This window comes from Chanodichthys erythropterus, chromosome 13 (assembly GCF_024489055.1).
Source record: "Chanodichthys erythropterus isolate Z2021 chromosome 13, ASM2448905v1, whole genome shotgun sequence".
NCBI classification, from domain to species: domain Eukaryota; kingdom Metazoa; phylum Chordata; class Actinopteri; order Cypriniformes; family Xenocyprididae; genus Chanodichthys; species Chanodichthys erythropterus.
The window spans coordinates 34,817,644-34,834,328 of NC_090233.1; the positions used below are offsets into that span (position 1 = coordinate 34,817,644).

The 16,685-nt window shown below is 38.9% G+C and overlaps 1 protein-coding gene across 20 annotated transcripts in view; it reads left to right on the forward strand.

Annotated features, from left to right (window-relative positions):
• The window catches only part of gria3a (glutamate receptor, ionotropic, AMPA 3a), a 67,670-nt gene that overhangs the window by 38,929 nt on the left and 12,056 nt on the right, over positions 1-16,685 (forward strand). For 6 of the 20 annotated variants that reach the window (XM_067407452.1, XM_067407453.1, XM_067407451.1 and 3 more), the window contains 5 exons: positions 1,997-2,203; positions 3,705-4,078; positions 5,340-5,538; positions 9,418-9,665; positions 10,502-10,616. In XM_067407452.1, coding sequence (XP_067263553.1) covers positions 1,997-2,203; positions 3,705-4,078; positions 5,340-5,538; positions 9,418-9,665; positions 10,502-10,616 — 1,143 coding nt within the window. Of the gene's footprint in view, positions 1-1,996; positions 2,204-3,704; positions 4,079-5,339; positions 5,539-9,417; positions 9,666-10,501; positions 13,341-13,623; positions 14,249-16,685 lie in introns of those variants that run through there. The other 14 variants (XM_067407459.1, XM_067407457.1, XM_067407456.1 and 11 more) reach the window with 10 other exon arrangements.

Genomic DNA, 16,685 nt, shown 5'->3' on the forward strand with positions numbered 1-16,685 from the left:
GTAACAGTAATACATAATTTTCTCCATCATGCAATATGTTTTAAAATTAATTGCATGCCATTTACAGTATCAACACAAGCCATCCAGCATTTAATATGATATTCTAAAATCAATCTAGGTTACTGCAGTGTGTCTCAAACAAGTGTCTCGCAGCCGCAGAGCGAACGCACAACAAAGTAACATTATTACATCATTTTCAACACACTCAAATGTATCTAATATGATAAACAGCACTGCGTTATCTCATACTCATGACCGGAAAAGCGGAAGCGGAAGCGGCGCCGGCGACTGTGTCATAATAAAAGTTCCACTGCTCGTGAGGCGTTTGTTGCGCAATCGCTCCAGCGGCCTCGTTCAGCTCCCACACCACAATCCGTCCTGCTCTGCTTCATACTACAGTAACATTAATAATCTCATCCATGAACATGATTTCTTCCCGAGTCCTATCCCAATTCTTTTCCACCGGCCATTGAGGTGAAGACCACATGTCCCAATATTCCGCGCTCAAACTTGGCATCATCAAGCTACGACTTTGTTTTGAATGGGCCTCTAGCGACCTCTAGCAGACAGAAAGTATGATACATTGCACCTTTAACAAGAAATGCAGAACTTCTTAATCTAGAGCATTTCAAACAGGACATGTGCTAGTTTATGCACGTGGAAATGTTTTGCCTACTGGACATGTTACGTTGGACGACTCACTGTGTTTAAACAAACACGTGTTAATTGAACCAAATGCTGGGAGTGAATTGGTTGGGGCTGTAGAGTGATTACAGCTGGGCTTAAACAGTTTCATAATTACATCCTTAATGAAGAACTCTAAGAACTTGAGGGCAGGGGGGAGAGAGGCGAGGACTGAGATGAAACTGAAAGAATATTAATTAAAAGGAGAATATGGTAATTAATCTTTTGAATAATGCATAACCTGAAGGTCACAAAAACCAAATCTTAGTGAGTAAAAAATAAAATGAACTTCAGAACTGTCAATAAGGAGTAGTTATTTTAGTACATGTACATTACATTCATTAGAAAAGTGAACATTTATAAGACCAGTCAGAATTACATAAACATATTTCACTAAATTTAGTTAGTCACAGAAGCAAAGTCATATTTAAATGTACCACAAGGTTTGCCTTATGTTACATTTAAAAGTGATGATGACCTCTTTCTGACTCTGCCTATGATGATCTCATAAGTAGATACAGAAAGTGAAAGAAATAAATCTTAGGTTAATTAGACAATTAGCTTAATAAGAATTTGTGAAAAAATTGTTTTATTCTGCATAGATTGGATTCTAAATGTGTATAGAAATCTCATATAAACTGACTGAAAAAACAGATGATAATTTTAGATGGACCAGTTTGTAAAAAAGATGAAAGAAAAACTAGAGTTTGATCTGATGCTATTAAAGCATAATTTTGTTCTGCTTTTAATGTTAGAGATTCATCAGTTTCATCATCATTCATGTTAACTTTTGGCCTGATTAAAATAGTTAAAAGCACACACACATGTGAGAAAACCTCTGCCACCATCTTTAACCCACCTGCATGCACTGTACACGTACATGTGTGAGTTTTTTTAAGTAGAGCCCCCTTAAACTTGCTTGCTTCAGACTGACGAATGACTCTAGTTTACTAATGAGAGGACCTGCAGCTCTCTTTTTCTATCTCCACTTTGAGAAATCAGATTCCACCACTGAATAGTACCGTCCACAAACCCAAAACCCAGTTTAAACTCGAACTAGCCTCCCTCACAGCTGTTGTTTGTTTGGTAGCTTGGCCGTTGGTCACATTGCTGTTATGAGACTTACAATGCATGTTTATATTTCAGTATGTGTTTGTGTGAATGAGTAAGAATGAAATAGGTGTGAATGTGTGTGTGTGTGAGAGAGAGAGACTGAGAGACATATCAGCATGATTGCAGACTTAATGATTTTTTGTGTTTTCTGGGCTGTCAGTCTGAAAGCCAGCTGAACCTCATCTGATTTGGTTAACAGGAAGCTCCATATGTAATGTACAAGAGGAATTATATGCAGTTGGATGGAAATGATCGCTATGAGGGCTACTGTGTAGACTTGGCATCAGAAATCGCAAAGCACGTGGGCATAAAGTACAAACTGTCCATTGTAGCTGATGGGAAATATGGAGCACGCGACCCTGAGACCAAGACCTGGAACGGCATGGTGGGGGAGTTGGTATATGGGGTGAGTTCTAGGAAAAATGATCCTGCAATAGGAAAGTTTTGGTGGTGGGATGGTGGCTGTGTGAAGCCAGCAACACTTAGGAGGCCTCATATTTAATCACTGACTGCTCTGTCAAAATAAAAGTCACAGAATCACGCTTTATTTTTCTTTGCAGGTTTCGAAATGTATCATACAGGATCTTTTAATACAACAAAGCTGTTTGAGATTTTTGAGTTTGGTGCTTGTCAGAGTTATTCTTAACATTCTTTCCTGTGTCACATGTTTATTTTGACACTGTAATGTGATTTTTACATAATTTCTCCTGGTGTTGCTGACATCACCCAAGTCTTTGGTCATGGTCAGTGTTTTTACACAGTCAAGCTCCGAAGTAGTGTTTCTCTGCATGTTGGTGAGGCACTATGAGTAAAGCCATTCAAAACACATTTATTTTAAAAAAAGGAAAAAGAACAGCTCCGCCCATTTGGTTCCTGGTTGCTGTTAAGGTTAAACAACACAACCTAATCTCTTAAGAGAAGTGTGTGTGTGTGTGTGTGTGTGTGTGTGTGTGTGTGTGTGTGTGTGTGTGTGTGTGTGTGTGTGTGTGTGTGTGTGTGTGTGTGTGTGTGTCTATGCTTTTGTTTTGTTTCTGTGTGCTATTCAACATATCCTGAGTATATGAGACACATATCATTTAATAATCTCAGGTGAAGAGTGTTTAACTGAATCTTTTTTTGGTAACACAATAAGTTTTCATTAGTTAACATTAGTTAACTACATTAGTTAACATGAATAATGATATTCATGAACTGTACTTCTACAGCATTTATTAATCTTTGTATTTGTTAACATTAGTTAATTCACTGTAAACTAAAATGAACAATGAACAGCTTTATTGTTATTAACCAAGTTAACAAATGTATTGCTCATTGTTAGTTCATGTTAGTTAATGCATTAACTAATGTTAACAAATGAACCTTATCGTATATATATATATATATATATATATATATATATATATATATATATATATATATATATATATATATTTAATATAAATTTATATGGTCAGGCATTTATCATAAACTATTTATTGTCCATGTCATGACAATATTTCTTAGCTTCTCTGTACTGGCCAGAATTGAAGGCATTCCTACACACAATGTTATATTATGAATTTCTATTTAGTTATATTGTTGAATTTTAAATTGAGTTTTGAGTTGCTTTCATAAGCAGATGGAGACAAGAAGGCATTATGGGACAGAAGTACATGGTAACATTCTGCTACATACAGTTACAAAATACAGTTAATTGTAAAGAGTGTACCAAAGGTTCTCCTTTACTTGCTCTCGTGAACCTTGTGAAAATGTTGTAGTAAAACAACTGGTTCACTCCCTAATTCTGCATTTTTATTGTCATTAGACTCTGAAAATGTTAGACTATCTAATCACATTTCCATGATCACACCATGACATTGTTTTTTCTTGTACTATGAACTGAGAGTTACTGTGTTCCATGTTTCCAGAGGGCAGATATAGCTGTGGCTCCTCTCACTATAACCCTTGTCCGGGAGGAAGTGATAGATTTCTCCAAGCCCTTCATGAGTCTCGGCATTTCCATCATGATCAAGAAACCACAGAAGTCCAAACCAGGAGTCTTCTCATTTCTGGATCCACTGGCCTATGAGATCTGGATGTGTATCGTTTTTGCATATATCGGTGTGAGCGTGGTTCTCTTCCTGGTGAGTCGTTTCAGTCCATACGAATGGCACCTGGACGAGAACGAAGAGGCGAAGGATCCGCAAACGCCACCTGACCCACCCAACGACTTTGGCATCTTTAACAGTCTCTGGTTCTCTCTTGGAGCTTTCATGCAGCAAGGATGCGATATCTCGCCAAGGTTGGTGTATTATTTAGCCCGTGCTTGTCTCTCCATCCTCATCTTTCTCTCTCCCATCATCTTTGCATTTTATGGTTGTCTTGTCTTTCATGGTGCATATATGTTATTTTACTAGGGGTGTTTCACTTTTCAGTAAGCTAAAGCTTATCTCTTGACCCTTAACTCATTCTATCATCGTGTCACTTCATTCATTCACTCAATCACTCGTCAGTCGCAATATATTGCAGTATTGCAAAACTGTTCCTGTCTTGATCTCCTCTTTTCCTCTTGAAATACAGCTTGTTTTAAGTCAGTGGTTCTCAATATTTTTTTTCATACTTTTGCTTCACCTTCAGCCCAATGATCATCTGTCAGTATTGCTGCCAAGTTTTGGCACCTACAGTGACAGTTTTAACAGATGCTTTTGTATGAAGCACGTTTTTACTCAAACATTTGCTGTTTAATTGTAATTCTTAAATGTAATAACAATGAAAACTGCATGTTTTAGATAATGATCCAGCGGGTGAAATTATGAAAAATTAGTCTTCACTGAAAAAAGTATAATATAAATATATTAAATATATTAAAAAACAGGAAATGTCTTTTATGATATCCAGAAATAAATGAATAAATAAACAAATGATACTGCTTTGCAGGTGAAATGATAAGGGGTTAGTTCATCCTAAAATGAAAATTCAGTTATTTACTCATTATCATGTTGTTTCAAACATACTGCCTTACACTTTGAGAACCACTGTTTTAAGCTATGCTGGACACCAACTAAAATAATTTATATTCACCATGTGTTGACTGTAAAATGTACAGATTTTCTCTCTTTCACTGTCTTTCTCTCTTTCTTGGAGGGCTACCGTGTTCTTGCTGCATGTCTCTATTTTACTGTCAGCAGTTTGGTGTTTATAAACTGTTTCAGTGGAGGAGTGTCAGCCCTCTTCACTCATTCCATCATTCTTCTAATCAGTCATTTGATTCTCCTGCCTGTCTTACTCACCAAATTCCTCATGGATTCGTGTCTTTCATTCTTGAGGTGATCTTTGTGACCCTGTCCTCATTCTCATCTTTCTGCGGGCCCTTCATTAGAGAGACCTGTCCAAACAGAAGCTTCGATTGTACATTGAGTGTTTTGTCCATTGCTTGAAGACATGCATCTTTCATCACCAGCAATTGCTTTAATATGTCTGTATTAATTGTTAACCTTTCACAGGGAATTTGTTTGCTCTCCTATGTCTCTCTGTCTCTCTCCCTCTCTCCCCCTCTCTCTCAGGTCTCTGTCTGGCCGAATTGTTGGAGGTGTGTGGTGGTTCTTCACTCTGATCATCATTTCATCCTACACAGCCAATTTGGCTGCTTTCCTGACTGTGGAAAGGATGGTCTCGCCTATAGAGAGCGCAGAAGACCTGGCCAAGCAGACTGAGATCGCCTACGGAACGCTCGACTCCGGTTCCACCAAAGAGTTCTTCAGGGTAGGACAGCAATAGAAATGTTCTATCAAATGCAATATCACCGCCATTTTTAGCCAAAACGAGGAAATAAACTGGTGTGGTTATTGATAATAGTAAAAAATTGCCAGGGTTTTTCAGTATCCCAACCATATCTTGACCTTATTTACATATACACTACCGTTCAAATGTTTGGGGTTAGTATGATTTTTAATTTTTTTTTAAAAGAAGTCTCTTATGCTCACTAAGACTACATTTAGTTAATCAAAAATAGAGCAAAATGTAATTTATTCCTGTAATGTCAAAGCTAAATTTACTCCAGTTTTCAGTGTCACATGATCCACATGCTGATTTGGTGCTCAAGAAACATTTCTTATTATCAATGCTGAAAACAGTTGTGCTGTTTAATAATTTTATGGAAACCGTTATACATTTTTTTCAGTATTCTTTGATGAAAAGAACAGAAATTTAAAAAAAAAAAAAAAAAGTAAGAATGTAAAAGTTTTTACTGTTACTTTTGCTTAATTTAAAAGGCACAATATTTAAGCTTTTTGGAACACCCCCCCCCAAAAAAAAAAAAATGCTATAACAATGTTATATATTTTGTTGACTTGTGTACTTTATCCCAAATATTTCCAACAATGTTTAAATGTTTTAACAAATGTTTTAACCAGTGTAATGGCCCGTGTCATTGCATCACCTGTGACATCATATACGCATTACCCTCAATTTCCGGTTTATTTGTAGTAACAGTAATACAGCATTTTCTACACATCTGAAAGTGAGTTTTGATTGAGTAACTTGTAGATATATGCTTGACACAAACTGTTTCAGAAAATTCAGTCTAATTTGGTGAACTGGTTCAGCCGCCGCAACAGCTTGAAGCTGTCTACAATCTACGCAACAAAGCGACTGTTGCAAATCTATTTGTTCTTTGTGTCAGAGGCAGCGTGAGCACTTGGAGTACATCGGAAATAGAATGGGACATCAGTTCACTGTCAGATTTATCGTGTCGTGCCGCAACCAGTGTAGATTATACATCACTGATTATATAATGGGTTCTATTTGCTTCTTGTGTTCTTGTTGCGTTGCACCACTCATGTCTGGTGTAGACACGGTGTTAAAAAACTTGAATATTACACTACATAATCTAAAGGAAAGCACATATTTGTGTGCATTTACCTGCAAGAAATTCTGACAATAAAATATGATGACAGTCAACTGGCAATCTGACAAAGAAATGTCACCACAGACATGAAATCATTTTTGACTGAAAACATGTTTTACTGAATCTTAACCAGATACCGTTTTCAAGGGAGTTAGCCAGAGGCAGAGTGTGTGTGCATGTGTGTGCATGTGTGTTCTGAGATGACAGGGAACAGGGCAGTTTTAAGATGACCCAGATACACCACTGCTGATGAGCTCATCCTGTCATTTCACCTTAATGTCACGATTACTCGCTAATGTGTGTGTGAAAGCAGATATACATATACACGCACTCATACACACACGTAATCAGTCACTCACACAGTCACCGTCACCTTGCAGACCCACTATAGATTGATTGGAGTCAGAGTTTGAGAGAGAGAACACATGAAATGAGGTGCCCTTCTGCTCTTCTCTCTTTCATGAGTTGTCATCTGTTAACACACTGGATCAGAGCAGAGATGACAGGAGAGCAGCTGACACAGAGCTGGACAGAATGTGATGTGGAGACAGTCTCCACCTTGTGTTCATATCTGATTGTTGCAGCAATAAAAAACATAAACGAATTTTGTTTCCTGTCTGCTCTAGCAAGTAATGAAGTCAGCTTATCTAATAAGTGTGATGCTGGTTTGAGTTTAGATTTTGAGTTTAGGTAAAAAACAAAACAATGTGGATATAGTGTGGCAGCCAACAGACCCCACAAGTAAAGTGATTTAAAGGAATAATCACCCATGTTATTCCATAATTGATGACTTTTTTTCTTCCATGGAATACAAAAGGAGAAATTGTTGTGCTGGTGTAACGGACGTAGGTCGGTTAGAGCTGTGCATGTACAACTCACTTCCCTTGGAGCGGGCAGTGCAAACTGGAGGGGCTACGTTGGTGCCGTGACCCGGATTGGAGTGAGATTTAGGGGGGTGAGTGTAATGGACGTAGGCCGGTAAGAGCTGTGCATGTAAACCTCACTCCCCTGATCTCAAGAGGCGCTCCCATGCAGACGGGCCCAGGTTCACGCCCCGCTTGGAGCAAGCGCTGCAAATGGAGGGGTTACACCGGTACTCTTTTTCATGGAGGATGGACTCTTTCAAACTTAATAAAGGATGCAAAAACACCATAAACTTAACATAAAGTGGCCCATATGGTTATTTTATTTAGCAAGGCTGCATTTAATTGATCAAAAGTGACAGTAAAGACTAAAATAATCAATTTCAAACTAATGCTATTCTTTTGAACTTTCTGTTCATCAAAGAATCCTTAAAAAACAATGTATCAGTTTCCACAAATACTAAGCATCAATACAAACATCAACAATTGATAATAAGAACATTGATTAAAAAAAAAATGTTACTTGGTCATGAAATCAAATTAGATTTCTGAAGAAATCTGATTTCCGAAGGATCATGTGACACTGAAGACTGGAGAAATGATGCTGAAAATTCAGCCATGCCACCACAGGAATTATTATTTTTTAAGTTATTATTATTAAGTTTTTAATCACTGATAATCATTTTAATCATTGTATCTAGTTAGCTCTCATTTACAATATTTAAAGCAGCATTTTTGGAGGTCAAGATTTTTGGGGAATAATCACTCATCCAATAATCCAACTCATGGCAGATGTCTGAAAAGAGGGATTTTTTTTATTTTATTTCTATTTTGTGTCACTAGTGGCACAGAAATTGCACACTTCCCCCTTTGAATTCTACAGTCTGTGCTTGAAAACTCAAGAAAAGTACATTCACTCATACACCAGCTGTTTGTAGGTCAAGTTAACCTACTTACGTACGATATGTGTGAGTGTAAGTGTGTAAAACTATGTCCTATAAAAGCAGGAGTGTGTGTGTCTGTCCTAATAAATGTAGGTGTATGTGTGTGTGTTTACCCCAGAGATATCCTGTCCACTACATGGCCATTTATATCTAGTCTAGCAAGAAATGGACACAGAATATTTTAGTTTATGAAACTTAAGTTCTGATTCACAGTATTAATACAACCATAATTTTCTGTTCTTTCATTCATTCTCTGCATTCTGAGTGTAAGGATGTTGTGTGTTTTGAAATATTGAGTTTTTTTTCTTTATATGCAGTAGTCAGAGTTTGTTTGTAATGTCACTGAAAGGAAAGGCCTTAGACGGGTAAGCATCGCAGATGTTTCTTCCTCTTGTGAGGAAAATATGCAGTGATTATATGAAGAGCTCTTTTTTACCATGATTTTATACTCTGCTCTTGTCAGGTTTAGTTTAGTCCCTGAAGGGTCTTGTACAAAAGATTCATTGAGAGGAGAGTTTGAAATCTTTAGTTGACAATGTGTCTGGGGTTGGATATACATGTTGGGAGACACCTGAAACTCAAGAAGAACACATTCACGCATACACTCATACACCAGCTGTTTGCCAATTTTTTTTTTATATAAATGATGTTTTTTTTGGTTTTAAATCTAATTCACATTTAAATGGCTGACCATAGCAAATGGCGTGTGTACTGATGAAAAGCTAGAAACACTCCTGGCATACAACAGGATACATATGTAACAAAAATGAGCTATTTTCTAATAATATAATGGAGGATTATCAGTCGTTGCTTGTGATGGGCCGGTGTAGGTCACAAGATGAGTCCCAGTCCATCCTTGCTGACAAGAAATTTTAGCTTTTTAGTAAAATATCATTTCCATTAATTTCCTTTCTTTTTTCTCTTTCAGCGTTCAAAGATCGCTGTCTATGAGAAGATGTGGTCTTACATGAAGTCCGCCGAGCCGTCCGTGTTCGTTAAGACCACCCCTGACGGAGTGGCTCGCGTGCGCAAGTCAAAGGGGAAGTTTGCGTTCCTGCTCGAGTCCACGATGAACGAATACATCGAACAGAGAAAGCCTTGCGACACTATGAAGGTGGGAGGGAACCTGGACTCCAAGGGCTACGGCGTGGCCACGCCCAAAGGGTCGGCATTAAGGTGGGTGGAATAATATAACAATTTACTCTGTTGTTATAGTATTCCACCTACCCTGATTCCACCATCTCTCTCTTCTCTCTGTCTCGTTCATGTTTCGTTTTTCATTCTTATTCTCTCACCCTTCTACCTTTTCTCATTCTCTCTATCTCAAACTCTTTTTTTATTCTTTTTTGTTTTTCACTCTGCCTGTCTCTCTTTCTCTTGCGGTAAATGATAAGGTAACCGTGTCTTGTGTGTCAAGTTTTTTTTTCTTTTAGTTATGTATGTTGTGTTAATGTTTTACCGTGTTTCTCTCTACAGAAATGTCACTTAACTTGTTAATTTACAGTCCATTTTTACAGTGTGATGCCTGTTGCTGTTGATTTCCTACATCCTTTTCTTTCCTCTTTTTATCTTCTCTGTCCTTCGCTTTGTGCTGTGATTACAGTTCTGTAATGTTTGTGTGGTTGGATTGCTTTTTTTTTCTCTGCACCAGCGCTGTTCTGCCTGCTGCCATGCATGTCATGCCATAAACTGTTTCTCGTCCTCCTGGCAACGGACTGTCCCTGCATCCTTCCCATCACTCACTAGCACTCAACTTCTTTTTCTTTCTCTCACTTCTTTCTGTTTCTCTCTGTCCACTCAGCACCACACGCATCTCACTTGCATACACGCTTCTGTCTGTACCCAGTAGCTGACGCAATTAACCAATCAAACGGTCCAACCACTTCACCAGTTAACCGGTCTCTCCTTTGTATTGACCCCTAACAAAAGAGCAACTGCAAGTTGCTGCAGTCTCATTAGATTTCTCACGAACCTGTCCCTTTTCTTACGAGCTATGTGTTTATCATTTGAAGAAGTGCTGTTAACCTGGCGGTGTTAAAGCTGAATGAGCAGGGCCTGCTGGACAAGCTGAAAAATAAATGGTGGTACGACAAGGGAGAGTGCGGCAGCGGGGGAGGGGACTCGAAGGTCAGCCTCAATCTCACCCAAACAACCCTTTCCTAGCTACGAGTAATCGGCAAGGCTGTGACCTATGATCCCCGGCAACAGTTCCGTGACCCTTAGGGGTGGACACGAGCAAACTGAGCCTAATGACCCGAGGACATTAGCACCACTGCGATGGCCATAGTTACTGTCAGCGCTGCTAATGGACTGTTTTCCTGAGCTTATGTAATAAGGCAAACTGTGATCAGATGTGACCCCTTTACTTGGCTAATGGAGGAAAGGAAGCAGAGGAGGAGAGGAATAAAGGCTCGGGTGGGTGGATGTGTGGAGCGAGGTCAGGGTCACAGAGAGCGCAGCTTATTAGGATGGTTAGGTTCTTGTGTACTTGCCACGCGGGTTTGTTTGTGTGGTAAAACAAACAGCTTGTTCTAGGTAGAAGAGGCTAGGCCGTCTCTGGATCTCCTCTGATCTGTAATATCAGATCATCACAAAATGTAGTGTTGTTTGTGTATACCAGGGCTCCAGGATTTAATGACTGTCAACAGAAAGAAAAAAAGAGATATATGGAGATCTAATATAGTGTAAACAAGACCAAAACTGCTTTGGAAAATAGATGTCTGTATTTTCTAAAGCACAGAGGATTGGATGTTTATTATTATGCTTAAAGGATAGAAAATTATCTCATCATTTACTGTACTCACGTGTTCCAAACCTGTGAATTTCTTTCTTCTGTGGAACATAAAAAATATCAAAGGTTGGTTACCAACATTCTTCAAAATGTCTTTTGAAGAAAAGAAAGAAAGACATACAGGTTTGGAATGACATGGGGAAGAGTAATTGATGACAGAATTTTCATTTCTGGGTGAATTATCCCTAGTTTTGGAGCCGTAGTTAAGCATAGTTATGCGTACGTGTTTAGGTTGCAGTTTACAATACCCTCTAAAAGTTTGGAAATGCCCTAGGCAAAGTTACATTTTGGACAATATCAACATAAATATTTGCCATTTTTTGGTGTAAATGCATTCATGTAACTTTCAGTGAAGACCAGCAATAATGAATTTGTTTTTCATTACATATTAATAGCAATATATGATCGCCACAGTCATCTGTTGTGCCTAATTACTGATAAAACTTAATTTGAGTTTCTGTTTTGCAGATTATTGGGTCAGCATGCCTTCATAGCTTTACCGATTGATTGCCTGTTAAGGTTAAGTACACAACAGACCAATTAGAACACATAGTATTTTTCTGTTCTGAAATCATTCGTTTTTAGCTAGTGAAGGGTTTTTTCAGTTTATGTTGTCCCTTATCAATGCAAAGTCTTCACAAATGACAAGCATTTATGCTGATATTGTCCAAATCACTATGCCTATGGTGTTTCCAAACATCTGGAGGGCACAATATGTTGAGTATATTTTGAGTTATTTGTTAGTGTGTCAAATTGCTGCTAGTGGCAAAAGAGAAGTGTGAAGACTTTGGCATCTTCACATCTCCAATCAAATAGTCAGATGACAGGTTTTTTTTTTTGAAAAGACACCATCTTTGGTCTTTGGCCAACTCCCTGCTACAAGTATGTAAATCCTTTTGGAGCCGCCAGCTCTCTCAGATTATTCCCCAAATTGGTGTGTAACCCATGAAAAAGCCGTAGCTCCCTTGTTGGTGGGATTAAAGAAAAATATAAGACCACTGGGATAGACAGTCCTGAAGGGGCTAAAACATCACAGGAAAACGTGAGAATTCTAATTCTAGAAATCAAAGGTGGAGAAAGATCTGGAGCCGTAAAGGAACATGTTCATCTACATATGAATGCACAGAAAACCACAAACAAGCACAAATTCATTACACTCACACACACACACACTTCTCAATGAATTTATGGCCACTTTTCTCTAGCCCCTGTGCCTGCAGAATGGTCACCCTGTGTTCATCCTATCATGAGGGCAAGGCGGCCCCCCTCACTCCTGATTGGTCTACAAAAGCGAGTTCACTGCAGTAATTGGCTCTCTCTCATGAGTGGCGCCTGAGCTCTAAACTCTGAGACCAAGATGGCCGCCTAGTCCATGCATTGATAAGTTGAGCATGCTGGGTGGAGGGTGTCTAGTCTGTTATGACATCACAACTGCATGTTTCTCATTTATTGACCTGATTCTGATCCAAAATGCATGAATGGAGTAATTCAGCAAACCCAGCAAGTATATTATACCATTAGCACACATAGCACAATTAAAAACAGCCAATACACTGCAAATATACAGAAAACCCCAATTTCACCACGATACAGTAAGATATATTCATAAATGTAGGAATCAGGGCCCCATTTTTCACACATAGATTACTGAAAAATCCAATTGTTTTTAGCTGTTGGCAAATTTGACTCACTTCTGAGCTCTTTGAAGCTCATCATAAAGTTCATGTGCGCTCAGTCCTTTGTAAATTGAAAACAGGATTCAACAACCATGGCCACTTCATTCTGATGAGAGGAGCCTGTTGAAAGGGGAGCAATATTTAGTAATTTAATAATTAATTGATTTCAAATTTGGAATAAAATTGGTGAAACCACATTTGTATAGTGCTGTTGCATGAATAAAAGTGTGGATTTTCAATTATAATATAAGTAAGCACAGTAAATACGAGTTGAATGTACTCAAGCATTAGGTCCATCTCTGCATAAACAGATCTCATTCTTTCAAGGTATTATTCGTCGGGTGTCAAACCATTCGAGGTCTGAAGCTGGCTTGTGTTACGTTGGTAAGTATGGTATATTTGCTTTGCTGGATTACAACTCTCATCATTTAGCAGAAGGAAAATAAACTGAGTTTCCCAGCAGTCCTGCTGATGACATACTAACATCTTACAAACTTAAATGCCCAGAAGGAATAGTAACATCAGTGAGCAGTACTGTTTCCATTATTTTTTTACGAATAAAATTTGTTATAGGATGCATTATGCAAATATCTACAAATGCCCCCTAATATTAATATTCTTTTTATTATTCATGTGTTGACTTGGGCTTGGTGTTTTCATTTGTAAGATGTTTGGCTTCAGCCCTCACCCACCACAGACCGGTTCCCCTTCTGACTGCTGGGTCCTGTTTGTCTGTTAGTCAAGTAAGGGTTTTTTCTCCCGATGGATCCGGCTTGCTGAATACTGGGTTAGAAAAGCTGCATTCACACCACAATTACAATAACGAAACTCATCTGCCAAATGCTCTTTGTAATTATGCTCTGTTTGGCTGTGTTACCATGGTTACTCTCTCTGCCTCTGTTGGAACAGTGAGTGCCGATTACTCAAAGCGATAACAGTAGGTAGCACTGCCAGGTCAAAGGTCGAAGGTAACACTGAGGCTAGCCCTGCCTGCATTCCCTCTCTCTCTTTCCATCTCTCCCTCTCTCTTATTCTTTCGCTGTCTGCGATATCAACAGCACAAGGCCAGGTGTCCTACAGTATCGCTTTGGTTAACAAATATTCGGTAGGTTTAAGTTTTAATAACATAAAATAACATAATGGTGCCATGTTATTTATGTTATTTCCCCTCGTGAAGAACTCCTGTAAACCTTGCAGTGTTGAAACTCAGTGAACAAGGCATCTTAGACAAGCTGAAAAACAAGTGGTGGTACGATAAGGGTGAATGTGGGACCAAAGACTCTGGGAGTAAGGTTAGTCTGCTCACTCATTTACAAACAAACATATTCATATTCTACAGACATCATAACAACAAGCCTTACTGGTTTTAATGGATTTAGTGGATTTGGCTCCAGCTTGATTCACTTCATTGTGGCCCCTTCTTTTGAAAGCATCTTTACATATGTAGTGATTGCACATCATTTAGCTAAAAAAAAAAAAAAAAAAAAAAAAAAAATCCTTTAGCATTAATGAAACAACACAACATCCACCCACCCACAGAGCCCACACACACACACACACACACACACACACACACACACACACACACACACACACACACACACACACACACACACACACACACACACACACACACACAGGAGGAGATATAGCATATTAAGAAAGCATTTACGAGTGCAAGGAATTCATTCTCTTAATGATGTAGTAATTAAGTGTTACATAAAAGTATTTTGTAGTAAGCATTCATTACAGTGATTTAGCAATTAAGTATTTCATTAAATTTTTCCTCTTCTGCTGCTGTGACATGGCCTCGTTCTCAATATTGTCTTTACTGCTTCGTTTATTAATTGTTTCCAGGCAACATTCACAGACATTAATCATCAGTATGAACATTTAAAAGAAGGACAGTCACTCAGAAAGTATTTCTAATTGGCCAGATAAAGGGAGTAAGTGGGAGGCTGAATGCTTTATAGTACGTGAAGATAAATACATTCTGTTTAAGTGAATGTATGTACCTGGGACATATCCATGGTCATTTTATTTCCAGTCCTGATTGAGTTTATGGAACTGCACAGTGGCATCGGTTTAATAGAGACCACGTGCAGGGGAGCGTGTTTGCCTGGAGACTCTAGTTGCAATTGTTTTATCACAATTCTCAATGTAATCCGGTCTGATGAGAAAGTTAATTAACTTTGAAACATGTCCCATGTGCATAAGCACAGCAGATCTGTAACGAGGCTATACCACTGACTATATGGGCCTGTAACCATGGTAACCGTATCCAGGGGGGAAAACAGGTCTCTAGCTTTGCATTCAAGACAGTAATGCTACACTCCCAGTCCCCTGTTGCTATGGTGTCCTTTCACAGGCTTCTAGTGAAGACAGACCATGTTTGTGTGTGTCAGTGTTGGTAGACAGTCAGGCTGGTGGTCACAGCAGCAGAACCGAGTCGTGTTGAGGCTTGTCTGTGTTTTGAGGTGTGGCGTTGGTCGCATGCAGGTGTCTGTTAATGAGTTTTGAAGGCTGTGAAGCTTGCAGAAGTAGTTCAGAGAGGGGAATTGCCATAGTAACATCAATATTCTTCCCCCCTCCTTTTCCTCTTCCTTACTTCCTCTGTTAAGATGGCAGACCGAAGAAGCCAGAGGATTCGACTGTAGCTCTCTGATGGCAGCTTATTTGTCATGTTTCTGTACTGACTCAACTTCACCTCTAGAGGGGGCAACAGGCTCAGAGCTGGCTCTTCAAGCATCTCTGTGTGTGTGTGTGTGTGTGTGTGTGCGTGAATGAGCAATCTATTCGAGGGCAGTGGTTCTCTGTCTCTCTGGCCAGTAAAGTGAAGGTATGAGAGGAGAGAGGGAATAACTTCTTCCTCTCTTGAGCTGCCTGAGCTTTTAATCCATTAACCTTTGACCTCTGGGCACACTTCATAATGATTTGATGCCCTTTTGAATACAGCCCTCAAGCACCCCTTTTTATTTAGTTCATCTTCTTTCCCTCCAAGCAAGTTGCGTATGGTATGTGTGAAATAGGGCTTGCACGGCTATTCGTTTTTACTAGGCAAAAAGTAGTCAGCGAGTCACTGTTTACCTTATTTATATGACTCACCATCAGCAGTTTTTGCTGTTTCCGGCAAGTCTAATTCTGCATTAATGGAGGGTTCACGAGTGCAGAGAAAGTCTGCTCGGCTGAATCAGGTGAGAAATTGCCCTTTCCAGATTAATTTTACAAAAAAAACAGTCACGTCTCTATCGCTTATGGTTTCTGTCAGCATCTGAGTGCTGCTTAATTTAAGTTCACTTCGTTTCAGAATGCTTTGCAATAAATTTGGCTTGTATTTGAACTCAAAATGAACCATCTCAGATGTCTGCAGCACTTATGTTCACATATTACGTGCTTTGTGAAAGTAAACTGCTCTGTTGATTTGAAAAATTTCCAGATTAATTGAGCATACACTCTTAACTGAGGGCCCAAAAGTTAGTGATTTAAAGGTACACTATGTAACTTTTGACCCTCTAGGGGTTAAAAACCAAAACTGCATGCATTGTGCCTAAGAATATTGTTTATATTGTGTTTCAGCTGTGCAGACGAATAACGGCATCCTACTGCTCATAAAATATTCACTACTAGGCTTAAGAGATATAATAGTTTAGATAGAAATTATATTTAGCTGACTAACTGAAGACGTTACTGTAGACATGGTACTTCCTTGAAAATAAATTCCAGCACAGC